This window comes from Salminus brasiliensis, chromosome 10 (genome assembly GCF_030463535.1).
Source record: "Salminus brasiliensis chromosome 10, fSalBra1.hap2, whole genome shotgun sequence".
Taxonomy (NCBI): Eukaryota; Metazoa; Chordata; class Actinopteri; order Characiformes; family Bryconidae; genus Salminus; species Salminus brasiliensis.
This window is the reverse complement of record NC_132887.1, coordinates 7,694,869-7,708,466: the sequence shown is the minus strand read 5'-3', so window position 1 is coordinate 7,708,466 and position 13,598 is coordinate 7,694,869. Positions and strand designations below refer to the sequence as shown.

The following is a 13,598-nucleotide window of genomic DNA, read 5'->3' as shown; positions in this document are numbered from 1 at the left end:
ATGCACCTGGTGTGAATGCCCAACTGCTCTTAAAGACCTTGATCTGCTAGAATGGGTGTGTTTGATTCGGGTGGGACCGAAGAGCTGGGTTGGGCTGGATTGTGAGACTTTTAAAGCCATTTAGAATCTTCTGGAGATTATTTTAAAACTATTACGTGAGTCTTTCATAGCTATTAAAATCTTAATTACTTTAGATTGGATCTAGATTCAAGACCAGATGTAGACACTCAAATTTTAGGGCCATGGTGCTCAGATGCAATTTTTAAATAGCAGCTCTAGTAGCTCCTGTTCTGTTAAATGTCGCTCACAGCAAATCAGCAGTCCTTCTAATTCTAAACACACAATGTCCTTGAGCCCGGCCGGCACGATAGCACCTTATATAGTCGTTAGTCATGTCCAGCCTTGCTTAGGCATGGGGGAGACATAGCGACAGCAAGTGTCGTCTGACATCTCATGTTAAAGCATCTGCCAAGCGGGTGAACTTTGTACAAGCCGGCCTGCAGGCCTACAGGGACGGCCCGGCTGCTTTAGTCATCCCAGCACACGACCTGGGCCGGCCGCCTCTCGCTTCCGTAGCTCCTCGCTAATCAGACATCTGCTGCATCCGAACGTTGAAGCAAGCAGTGGACAGAGGAAACGAGGGATAAGGAGGATGAATCACCCTTTCGCGCGACTTTCTGGGAGACTGGCCCCGCTGCATGGTTTGTGGCGTTCTAGGGGCAGAGCCACGAGATAGGACAGAGACGACTTCTGTGGGTCGCTGACCTTCTCTCAGAGCAGAATTTCCTCTCACTTTCTCTCTATCTCCATCTATTGCCGTGTCTCTAGACCGCTCACCCATCTGACTAGCAGGCTGGCAGCAGTCAATGTTAGAAGCCTAATGCTGTTTGATTCTCCCAATATAGATTTCAATAAACTTAAAATAATAATAATAATAATATTAACCCTCTAGATTCTACAAACACACCATTGCGTCAAATACGATGTTTCACAGTGTTTCTATTAATATATTTGCAATAATACGGCTCAGAACATTACCTGAATCTGTAGAGCCCACCTTTTCCATTGCATCTTACTAATCACATCCGGAGTTACGTAGCTGTGAAGATGAGTCGAGATACTCGTCTCTGCCTCTCGACGTGTCTTACTGGTACATTCGTGTGTCCGCCATCAGGCTGTAACTGGTGGATTCCGGATGGGTTTGCATGAAACTGACCAATGAACACTCAGATACTCATCTTCTCACCATTTAATAAACTGCTATATTCATACATTCACACATTCCACTGCTTTTGTGAAGCTGAGACTCTGGTAAATCCATTTCAAGCACCAAAACAATCTGTCCACATGAGTAAATATATGTTTTCACAGACAATATGAGAAAAATCTAAAATCAGACTTTCATGTTTCAGATTTAGGGTCAGAGTATCTCCTCACACAGTGCTCTAGGTCATATGGGGTCTCATTACAGAGAGCTGCAATTGTTCTGAACAGCATGATATAAACATGTGGGTATAATCTGATCTGCATGTGCCTTTTAAGGTGAATTTAAGAAGTAATGCAAAAATCGAGAAAATTAGGATAGTTAAGGAAAATGTGTGTGTGTATATATATATAGACACAGTGTATCAGTCTAGTCCGTCACAAAGCTGTCTCATCGGTCTTATCACACCTCCACCCCATACAAGCACCCTCCGCACCTTGCTCTTACTTACTTATGGAAACTGTGACCTTTGCTCCGTCACACTGCACCCACCAAAGACCCCGCTCACACTACACTTAACTTCACATCTAATCCAATGGCCATATGTAAATAGTAATGTACAACTTTCAAAGATTAAATATTAAACCTGTACCGTGCATAAGATATAGTTTAGTGTCGGTTAATGTGTGTATATTCAGTATATATACTTTTACTATTGTGGGGGGGGCTATGCACATTTTTTCACTCACCTTTAAACCTGTGGTAAAGTGATGTGACAGTAACCCTGATTTGTTTCAATGTGTGTGTATATATATATATATATATATATATACACACACACACACACACTACAAACTAGCTTATGTTTTGGCTTTTTTCTGCCTTATGTCTAACCCTTTTAAACAAGCATCTCTCTGTGTCTCTTGCTCTCTCCCACAGCGCCCTTGGAGGGCCCTCAGCCTTGCATATTCCAGCCTTCCCGAGTGGAGGCTGCCTCATTGACTACGTGCCTCAAGTGTGCCAGTTACTCACAAATAAGGTAAAAAGCAGCCGTCTTCTCCTGCCTGCATGTGTCTATGTGCCCACACATTCATTACGGAGATTATATAATGGCGTGGCATACCCTGCATTAGTGCGCTGAAGTGTGACGGCGTGTGCGGTGCTTTTTATTTTTACCCGATGTTCTCCCCTATGTTGGTTGCCAGTTCTCAATCGGTGTCTAAGTCTGCCTTATTGCACAACACCTTCAGTTAGATAGGGAGAGGAATAGAATCATAGTGCTTCATAGACAACACCTGTAGCTAAGCACTGTACCTTTTCGGGCTGCATAGGTCAGCTGAAGGCATTTGGAGGAGAGCACTGACTGCCCAGTCCTTTATACATGACTTGACAGGTGCCCACAGCTAGCTAGTAATGGAGAGAGCATCTCATCCATCCCACGTAGTGATTAGTAGAGCTGATTGTGCTCTCTATGATGGGACACAACCCCCTTTAGTTAATTGGCCACTTAGAAAGCATGTTAGAAGACAACAACAGTGATGGATTATTACCTTATGGTTCACAGAAGGAATTGTGCATTGTTATGAGGACACTTACAGAGAGATATGACAGGTATGATATTGTACGCTGGAAGAGTGTCATACAGTAAAAATGTAGTGGCTTGTTAAAAGGGATTTGCCCACATGTCTCACATTGACTTCCATTGAAAGTTCTTTTAGGAGAGACAAGGTTTTTGTGCACAAAAATATGTATTTGTGTATCTGTACAGTAACAGTAGTAATAGTAATGGTAATGCTGAATCAGTCCCATCATAGATCCCAGTGTTGTTGCATAGGGTTGACACAGATATTGTGATTTGAAGCTGTGTAGTGTAGCGGATGGCAGGAATGGAGAGTCACCGGCTGGTCTGGGGCAAGTAGCAGCAGACCCCGATGGTCAGTCTTCCATCAGTCCTCAGCATCAGACAGTCAGGTGGGCAGTCGCTAACTCAGAAACAAGCAAAGTGATGGAATTAAATCCCATCTAGTCTGGATTTATGGTACAGCATATAAACAGAATATATATACAGAATATAAACATTAGCAGAGGTTGGCTAGCGACTCTGACTATAAGAGCCTAACTAAAGGCCAGAAGGTAACACAGACATGAGAGCACTGTGAATCATTGCCATCTTAAGGGCCAGTTGTGTACTGTGAACAACATTTACAAATGGACATTATACATTACATACATTTAGTCCTGGACATTATACATTACATACACTTAGTCCTGGACATTATACATTACATACACTTAGTCCTAGACTTGATTATACAGTACATACATTTACATTTACAGATGGACAAATGTAGTGTTGGAAGTCTTGCCCAAGTACTTTTTGGCATAGTTGGGCAAAGTCACCCAGTCTCCCACATGGTGTGGTAGCTCACTGACAGGCAGGGGTGTTATCTGTTGCTCCACACCAACCGAGTATCAAAAGTACACTAAATTCACTTTCACTTCTTACACCTAAAAAGCTGAGTTAAGTTCAGGTATATAGTTAAAAACAATAATTGCGATGGGACATGGTGCAATTATGTTCCCTAAGCCGATCCCAGTGTGTGCCAACAAACACCATTAAAATATGAAAACAGTTATTAATTTAGTGATAATATAAGGCCTGTTTGCATTAGTGCATGCAAGCAAAAGTGAATGCCTGGCTGCACTCATGTGGTATGCTAGTGTGTATTGGCCAGCCTCCATGGCTCGTTTCAGGCCTGGAAGGGCAGGAGGGCTGACAGGTGGAGATGGACTGGAGAAGCTGTGTTCTGTCAGTGGCCGTAGGGATGGCCTCTGCCCCCGCCACCCCCTCCCAGTCCCTGTCAGCCCACCCTGCGCTCATCTTCCTGGACCCCTCTCCTTACCTGAAGAGCAGTACACACTCGCAGGGAGACAGCATGCATAATCAGGCCCTGCCTATGTTCCAGAGCGGGCGACGCTTAGGGCCCCTGGCCATGCTCACCTTAACCTGGGTCATGGAGCAGGGAAGTGTTCGTGTTTGTGCGTGCTGGGCTAGGGCACTGGGGGGAAGAGGAGGAGGGGTGTTGTATATCAAAAGCAGGCAAACCGACAGTGTTGATCAGGTGAATAACCTGGCTGGTTGATCTGAAATTGCTGAAAACTGATTTCTCCTTTGTTGGAGCAGCAGCGAACAAGTTGGCATGGTTTTTAATTGATGATTCATAGTTTTACAAGGTCTGTGACGTCCCGTGTGTAATGCACAATTACAGATTGCATCACATGAGAAAGAAATCAGTCTGGGGTAAAAGCGAAAGGCTTTCTCCCGTTAATCATACATACCCACCCATACTCCCACATATATACACAGGCATGCGCCCCCATACACAAACGCACAAGGACACAGGAAGTCAGGTTTAGAAGTACTGCTGTGGAGCATGTCTATGGATTGCATGTCTTCGCAGTGACTCACCTTTATGTCACCCACGCCCATTCTCACTTACCTGCCACTAGGAGGGCTTGGCCTGGGCTGTGTGTCATGGCGCTTTGCCCCCAGCGAGGGTGTGGAGTGCAGTGATGCAAGGTTCCTGCTCTGCTGTCCTCAAGGAACTAAACAAATACAGCCCTGGGGAAAGGGCTGGGCTGTGTGTGTGATATGTATGTAGGTGTGTGTACTTTTCAGCACAGAATGTTCAGAATATTTAGTAAAAGCAGAGTAAAACATCTATTTCATTACCAATTAAAGGTCAATATTATTATGAGTTATGTTTGAGGTTTCAGTTAGGAGCATGCTTAGAAACGTATTAGGTCACCAACCCTGTTCCTGGAGATCTACTTTCCTGCACATCAGGACTTCAGCCCCAACCTTAATGGACCCCACCTGATACATCTAATTACTGCCCTCGGGAGTGCTTGATTAGCTGAATGAGGTGTGTTAGATTTGGAAGGTGGTGATGTACAGTTATTACAGTGCCTAGTACTTTCACACGTGTGCAGGTAGTGTATACTGTGTATTACCGAACCATCAAGGGAGTACATGATATACGCATGATATATTTCAGCAGACATGCTACCAGCAAACCATACGCTGAAACCATTGGATTAGCAAGGTATGGTGGGAAATGTAATGGGTTAGGAGTATTGAAAAGGATTTTCAAATTTCAGAACAATTAGACATCAGCCTGTTTATTTAACGTAACTTACAAGGGAAACAATTGCTAACATGGAAAGATCAAGCAAGTTCAGGAGCAAGAGCAAACTGGAAGATGCATAAAGAAGTCTATAGCAATCCTAAAATTTCATCACAGGACCTACAGGTAGCTCTATTCACATTTGATACCAAGGTAAAAGCCAAGCACGTTTGATTTTCATGGGAGGTGTGCAGAGAGCTGTCGAAAAAGTGCCTGGACAAGACCAAAATATGCCAGAGAACACCCTAGACAGACACCAGCACTGGAACAGTGTGCTTTGGATAGATGAATCTTGAGTCTTGCTTTAATGTTTTTTGACAGCAAGGGTTTCCTCCTGGTTCTGGTAGGCTAAAAAAAGGCCTCCTCGGCTCATAACAGAGGAGTTTTCACCATAATAAAAAAAAAATACATATATCTGATGTCTGACAGAAACGCCATTGGATTACAGTAAATTAATGAATACACCAACAAATAAAAACAAAAAATAACAAATATTTTGCTTCGATTACTTGCATATAATCCATATGGGACATACAGTGTGTGTGTACTGTTGCTGTAATCTACCACACTACTGCTCTGAAATGAATGCTTCGCACACATAATCAGTCCAGCTGAGTCATGGATTTGAGCTTTTTAAGCAAAGTGCACACACACTTGCCAAACATAAGCATAGCTGTTCTGCTCTGCATCTTCTCAAAGACTGGAAAAGACTACCCAAAGTTTTCATTAATATCCATTTCAGTGCAAAGAACAGGCATATTTCAAGTGTGGATGCTTTTTCCTCTAATAACAGGTTCAGTTAGGCTTTTGTCTGACTCTACTTCAGTTACCTTCATGGTGTGTTAGAAAGCCTCTCGCCCTTACGCTTGTTCCTGCTAATCAATTTAACACATGACCTTCGGCTAGCAGACACAGCTTGCTACAGTTTGCAGTACTCATTAATAATCTGCACATACACTATATGGTTACTAAAAGTAATCGGACACCTGCTCATGGGTATTAGAAAAAATAGTTTATCCTGCTTTTGTCCAGAGACAGCTTTCTACTTGATTTTGGAGCACTGGTGTGAGGATTTGATTGCATGACATTGACAGGAGCAATAGAGAGGTCAGGATGTTGGATGATCACCACTTCTAACTACCAAAAATATTGGATGGAGCACACATCCATCATTCCAGAAATCATACAGTTCTTCCACTGCTCCACAGCTCAATGCTGGGGGCTTCATACCTGGTATTAGGTATGGTGCCAGTAGGTTCATGTTAATCGCCTATTTATGTCCTATTCTATTGACAGGGACACAAGCTGTAGAGTGTGTATTTGCACATCTGCGTTAGCATTTGGTAAAAGTAAAGTAGCTGAATGCATTCATAAGAACATCTAGTGTATAATATAGCAGTAATATTTTAGCTAGGACCAGGTGTATTTACTGTGTTAAAATATCTTTTATTTAATCATTAAATACATGGCTTGTGTTGCTAGTGACCTGTGGCCTCAATTCCACCTTTTAGTTATGGATCAGTTTGTTTTGGATATAAGGTCTGAGTCCTGAACGAATGACTGGTAGAACAGCAGTGAATTTAAGGGTTACATTTGATTACTCCCTGCTGTACAGCCGTCCAGGTACAAAGTAATACTTTAGTCTTTGCAGTTGGAGCCGCAGAGGGAGGGGCTGCAGTTCAGGTGTGAACTGGTGGGAGTGCAGAAAGACAGTGTGTTGACTCGTTCTGCTTGCCTGTGCTTGCCTGTTGGCAGTGCAAGGTTTCAAGGTGTTCATTGGGACCCATTATGCCTGCACCACCCCTGCTCTCTGCCACACAAACTACAATAAGGCAGCTTTAGATGCACAGGAAAATAGATATTCATTAGCACTGGACTGATATATCATTTGGTCAGTGAAACAGACTGATCTTAAGTTTTCATGGAGATATTGACCCTTACAATGTCAGGGGATGGAAACATTGTATATTATTTGTCTTTTCTGTTTATTTCATTGACTTATTCATGTTTATTTAATCTCAAAGTCAAGAACTTGTATTTCTTCTATTCCTATTTCACAATGCTAGTACTATCAGTCAGTTAAGTACTGTTTAATACAAGCTATGTGATGTTTTGACCATATTAAATGTTATCTGCAGGTACACTATCTGGACAAAAGTATTGGGACACACCTCTTAATCATTGAATTCAGGTGTTCTTGCAGGACCTTTACCACAGGTGTATAAAACCAAGCCCCTTGCCATGCAGTCTGCCTTTACACACAATAGTAAAGAAAGAGATGTCAGAAGCTCCTGTAGGTGTCCCAATACTTTTGTCCATGTAGTGTATCATCACTTATCTAAACCTTATTAAATACTTATTGTATCGATTGTAAACTTTTAACATTGGTATGGCTCTAATATTCATTGACTCCCATTAGGCTGCTGGGCTAAATCCGTCCAAGGAAGTGCTCTTCAGCTCAGGAAGATGTGACGTCTGACGTAAACATCATTAATTTCAAATATATCGAAAACGCTAAACAAGCCGGAAGCAGAGGAAATTGCTTTTAATCATCATAATGTGCCGGTTCAGGTTTATGTTGGTTAACGGACTCCAGTTCCTGCCTCATCAGGGTTCTCGCTCCCTCAGCAAAACACTAGCATTGCGTCACCTGTGTATCACCAACATGAGCCATGAGCGTGTTCCTTAGCAGGACTGTTGAACTCTACTGTTGAACCCCCAACACAAATACAGCTCATGCCGAATGTGTACTTGTCATCCACCCCTGCTTCATTTGTTATTTGGACCTTCACACGTTGACACGGGGTGTGAAGGTGATTCAGTAACACCATTCACTCGTTTATGCTTATAGTGATTCAGTTTTGCTGCCCTGCAGAAGCCGTGAGCATCCAGTTTGATTCCTTTCAGGTTCTTCTAGCAGTACATTTAGGGGGGGGGGGTCCTATATTTATTCATGTAAGCATTCATATCCATTTTCCTGTCTCTCTCTTGCCTTTTCTCTCTTTAATTCAGGTGCAGTACGTCATTCAAGGCTACCACAAGAGGAGAGAATACATTGCTGCCTTCCTCAGTCATTTTGGAATGTGAGTTCAAGCAAATGTGTGGACAAAACAGAGGATGACTGCTACTACTGTTTTTAAAGCTGTGCTATAACTAGTCCTTTTGTCTGTTGGTGTAGATAACAGGGTGTCATACACTGTCAGAAACCACATAAGCAAGTCTGAGATACTTAACAGCTCAATGCGGTCTTGAGGCCGGTGAGTGGTGATTTCGGCCTGCAGTTTGCACAATGCTAATTGGTGAAGGCTAAGCTTCCATTAGTTGCTACATAAGCCTTGAAACACAAGTGCAAAACTATGAAAGCAAACTTCAGACATCAGACATGTCTGGGCTGTCTGACTGAAGTCGAAGAAGAACATATAAATACACTGGCAGCCAAAAATGTACTCAAATTATGTTTTGTGTGACGGTTACTGATAAACACCAAATATTTCAATGGGAAAATCAGATAGTGATCTAAATGAACTGCTTCCCACACGTTATTTTTTTTTACTGCCGTCCACACACCTCTTCTCCACTCAGTCCTACAAGTGCTCAGTGGTATTTAAATCTAGTGATTGTATTGCCAAAACATCACTTAAACTTCACCTCACCATACCCCTCACCCTACTCCCTCGCTGGATGAGCAATATGGCATTTTGCATTGTCTTGGCCGGTACACTAGATTTCCTAAAAAAAGTATTGCTAAACATCGGTAGATTCCATCTGTACATCTGAGCATTTTTTGATGAACAGTGTTTAATCCTATATTTAGTGTGTATAATGTCGCTGTCACAAAAAAACCTTGTATCTCCATTTTTGTCATTTTGTCATTACATTAAGTTAAAATTTCCTGATAAATGGGCCAGTAGAAATGCTCTAAAATATTAAAAATATAAATAATTACATTGCACTTTCGCCTGCTGACTGGCTGAATGAGTAAGCAAGAGAATTTTCTAGTACTGACGATCTGAGGACTACATTTTGCCACAAAGCTAACAAGCATCTGTGCTGCTGAGAGGAGCTCTAGGGAAATCTTAGGTGGTGTCTAGTTGCTTGAAATCTTATTGTAAAGGGAAGTAGTACGAAGACATACTGTGACATAGCGATAGCATGTCAACTCAACGTCCCTGCCGCGGCATTAGCAGCACGCCAGCTGCCAGCCTTGCCCAGCATCGTTACCACGGTGTGAGTGTGCAGGCCACCAGCCTCGCCCAGCATCTCTGCTGCAGCGTTAGCATCTCTGCTGCAGCGTTAGCATCACTATCATGGCATTAGCAACACTACCGCAGCATTAATCACAAGCAATGTTCATGAGATCCTAGGCCCTTCACAACTAAAAACTAGTAAATATTTGGTCTGTGTCTTAAGGCTCTGAGAGCAAGGCTTAAGTCCCCCCTTAAGCCGCCCCCCCCCATAATTGAAATACCATTGGCAATACTATAAAGCCAATTGCGGTCCAGAAAAACAAGGCTTGTCTGTTTTTTCTAGTTGCGTGACAGTGACATTATACATGTCTAGAAAATGTGTCATTTACTACTTCTGTATGGTTCTATAGATGTTCTCGTCCTTCTAAACCTAAAAAGGCATCATTCTCTGTTCTTGTCTACAGGGGGGTGGTTGAATATGATGCTGTGGGCTTTACCAAGCTCACTCTTCTGCTCATGTGGAAAGACTTCTGTTTTCTGGTCCATGGTGAGTGTCCGATGGACAGAAACACACACATACACACATGACCAGAAAGTGATCTCATATGAAAGCACAGTACTGATCATGATGCATCATTCTCACTACTACTCCCAGTCAGTGCTGTTCCCCTGTAAGACTTCCCTGGCTTAATTTCAAGTGCTTTCACTTTCTGCTACAACAGCACTCAGCAGTTAAACATGTGCATCATGTCCTTTCTGTTTCTCCGGGCATTGTGGGAGCAGGGAATGTGATGCTTTCTTTTTCTTCCTCTCTCATTCCTGCAGTGGACCTGCCTCTGTACTTCCCCCGGGACCAGCCCACCCTGACCTTCCAGTCAATCTATCACTTTACCAGCAGTGGACAACTCTACTCCCAGGTGCAGAAGTCCTACCCCTACAGCCCGCGCTGGGACGGCAATGAGATGGCCAAGAGAGCCAAGTAAGCCTGACCTTATCCTGAGTGCTGCTTTCACTTTCTACTGAAGTTGAGGTCATAATTGGCCCACCCACAGAAGCATTGTTGTGAGGCTGGGCCAGCTTTAAAAGACGTCTGCAAAAATCCCATTCAGTCTAATGAGAAATTGTAGGACACTTTGTGTAGAGCAGTGTGTCCAGTTTAAAATGCTAAAAAGTTGGAGCAGAAATTAGCTTAAAATTAGCCATGATGGGAATGACAACAAAAAATGTCAACCATGCTAATTTTAGCTACACAACTATACAACAAAAAACCTACATCAGATCTACAGATCTGCATTTGTCTTGTACATAGATAATAAACAACATCAGATCTAGTAGTAGGGCTGTGCCTCTTTAACTGGTCATACTGCATTACACCTCCTGTTTTGTACATGCTTTTGTGATGCCAAACCATAAATTAAAAATTAATTGGGAAAAGTATTGGGACACCTGCATATTCATTGTTTCTCATATATCTGTCTCAACTGTCCAAGGAGCATTTTCTACTAGATTTTGAGGCATTGCTGTGAAGTAATGGATTGCATTCAGTGACAAGAGCTTTAGTGAGGTCAGGATGTTAGATGATGATCACCACCCCACTTCATTCCAAACTCACCAACTCATCCCAAAAGTATTGGATGGAGCACCAACCATCAGTCCCTCTGCTCCCACACTTCTCCACAGCTCAATGCTGGGGTTTTTAATGGCGCCGATAGGTTCATGTTTATCTGCTCCAGAAAGTCCTTTTCTGTTGGCAACACTTCTCTGCAGAGATTAGACAAGCTGTGTGTGTGCATTTGGACATAAGGTTTCTATAAAAGACTTCATAAGAGGGTTAGAATGGATAACTTAGTGTTGGTTGGATTTTAAGGATGCGCTGTATGTTGTGGGAAGGCAAATTAGCAGACAGATTTTTTTTCACTCCATCATCTTTTGAGCTGCTTTTGTTTTTTCTACCACTTGCACACACTGTACTCAGCCTCCACCGCTGATCGCCTCAGTCCTCACCTTCACACATTCCAGTTCTTTCTGTCATCACCCTGGTCTGCTTTGTGCGGGGCTGGAGTTGACCCTGTCTCCAGCAGGCATGTTCAGTGAAATGTCTTACCCTTACCTTTGGCCTGTGTGTATAGCCACACCTCACTACTGGAGAGGGTGATAAATTCTGCTGATAATGAATTCCCAATGTTTGTACTTTGGTTTCCATAATAGAACGTCCATATCTCCAGGCAGGTCAATCTGGATGACCTATATGCTTCATTGCTTTCAGTTTTACATATAGGCCTGGATTGTGAGTGTGTGTTTGTGTGTGTGTACACTATTGTGTAAAGTAGTCAGTATCAGTAATATGGGAAGAAGAACACAGGTTTGGGTCCTGTCTCTGTGAACTCCAGCCACTGGAAGTATACACCAACCAGCCATAACATTAATACCACCTTCTTTACATACACTCGTTGTCCACCACAGAGCAGATATCATCTGGGTGGTCATTCCCAGCACTGCAATGTAGAAACAAAGAGGTGGTATTAATGTTATGGATGATTTTTAGTGTAGGATATCTGCATCCGCCACTGTGCACATGTATTAGCACCTAAAAGCTAGCCTATAGCCCAGTGGTGGGCAAGTCTGGTCCTGGAGGCCTGGATTCCTGAACAGGTTTGTGCTTTTCCTGCTCAAACACACCTAATTCAGCTCACCTGTTAATTGCCAGGTTTCGCAGGGCTATTAGAGCAGGGTTACCAGCAAACTGGTAACAAACTAGCGCCAGCAAACCTCACTGTCTAGATAATGTACAGGTAATATCTCTCTCTCACTGTCTCCCTCTCTCTCTCCCTTTAGGGCCTACTTCAAGAGTTTCATCCCTCAGTTCCAGGAGGGAGCATTTGCCAATGGAAAACTGTAAAGTTGAACAAAATGGAGGAAATCACTGCACGTCTGAAACGAAAAGAAATAGCCATTCAGATCAGCGCTGAAGAGGATACAGGACACAACACACTGTCCTTCATGTTTGAGATTACTTGCCCTGAACATCCACTCAGGATGCCACCATGGGCGGTCTATTTACTGTTAAGCGCTGGAGAGTCTAAACGGAGCTCTGTTTACTAAACAGATTCAGGTGAACTATTAAGAAACTGCAGCGTCACTAATGTACTGTTCCTTATGACTCCAACAGCTCGCTGATAGAAGCTTCTTTATGTTGGTGTGTGATATGGTTAGAGGTTTTTTTTATGTGCATCACATTGTTTTTGCACCATGCCTGTTCTCCCTATATGAGAGCTAGAATAAATCCACCTTCTTCTGTATTTTCGAGTTTCTTATCATTTTTCTAGTCAATGTTTTATAGCTTGTTGTTATGTTACAGTTATGTTAAACAGTGCAACTACATGGATATTCTCCCAGGTGCCCATACCACACGCTGCTGAAGACTAAATGACCTTAAAGTGAAGTGGCGAGCACTTGAAAGCCAGCTTCATCTCAAATTCAGTCAGACAAGAAGGCCAGAGTCCTGCACAGCACAGCTGATTTTCCTACTCGTACAGACCTAAACTAAACCTGGTGAGTTGAACCAGGTGTGCTTAAGTAGGAAAAGCACAACACTATGCAGGAATCTGGCACTTCAGAACCGCAATTGCCCACCCATGCCATAGAGAGCTCATTTTTATCTACACATACACAGTGGATACGGCTGACAGGCTGCTCATCGTTTGCTTTAATGCTTGTTTGTGCCATTTCACATTCACAGACACTCGTATCTAGACGGAGCATAGTCAGTATGTTACAGAGGTAGGTGAATGTAGTCTTGGGAGTCTTGCCCAGGGACTTTTACTGGTGTAGCATGGTTTGTTTGCCTGGGTGGGTATCAAACCACAGTCTCTCACAGTCTCTCACAGTCTCCCACTCCGCTGTACAAACCCTTTTGCTATACAAACAGTTTAACAGGTTAACTGCCAGGCTGTGTAGGACGTGTGAAATGGCTGGATGGATTTGATTGTGTTTTCTAAATGTAACAAAAAAGAATAAGTA

The 13,598-nt window shown here is 42.9% G+C and overlaps 1 protein-coding gene across 2 annotated transcripts in view; it reads left to right on the top strand.

The window, feature by feature from the left end:
• The window catches only part of babam2 (BRISC and BRCA1 A complex member 2), a 116,576-nt gene extending 103,699 nt beyond the window's left edge, over positions 1 to 12,877 (top strand). For both annotated transcript variants that reach the window (XM_072689105.1, XM_072689106.1), the window contains exons 8-12: positions 2,144 to 2,243; positions 8,404 to 8,474; positions 10,043 to 10,125; positions 10,404 to 10,557; positions 12,414 to 12,877. In XM_072689105.1, the coding sequence (XP_072545206.1) occupies positions 2,144 to 2,243; positions 8,404 to 8,474; positions 10,043 to 10,125; positions 10,404 to 10,557; positions 12,414 to 12,477 (472 nt within the window). In that variant the 3' untranslated portion in view covers positions 12,478 to 12,877. The remainder of the gene's footprint in view (positions 1 to 2,143; positions 2,244 to 8,403; positions 8,475 to 10,042; positions 10,126 to 10,403; positions 10,558 to 12,413) is intronic.
• Positions 12,878 to 13,598: the final 721 nt, after the last annotated feature.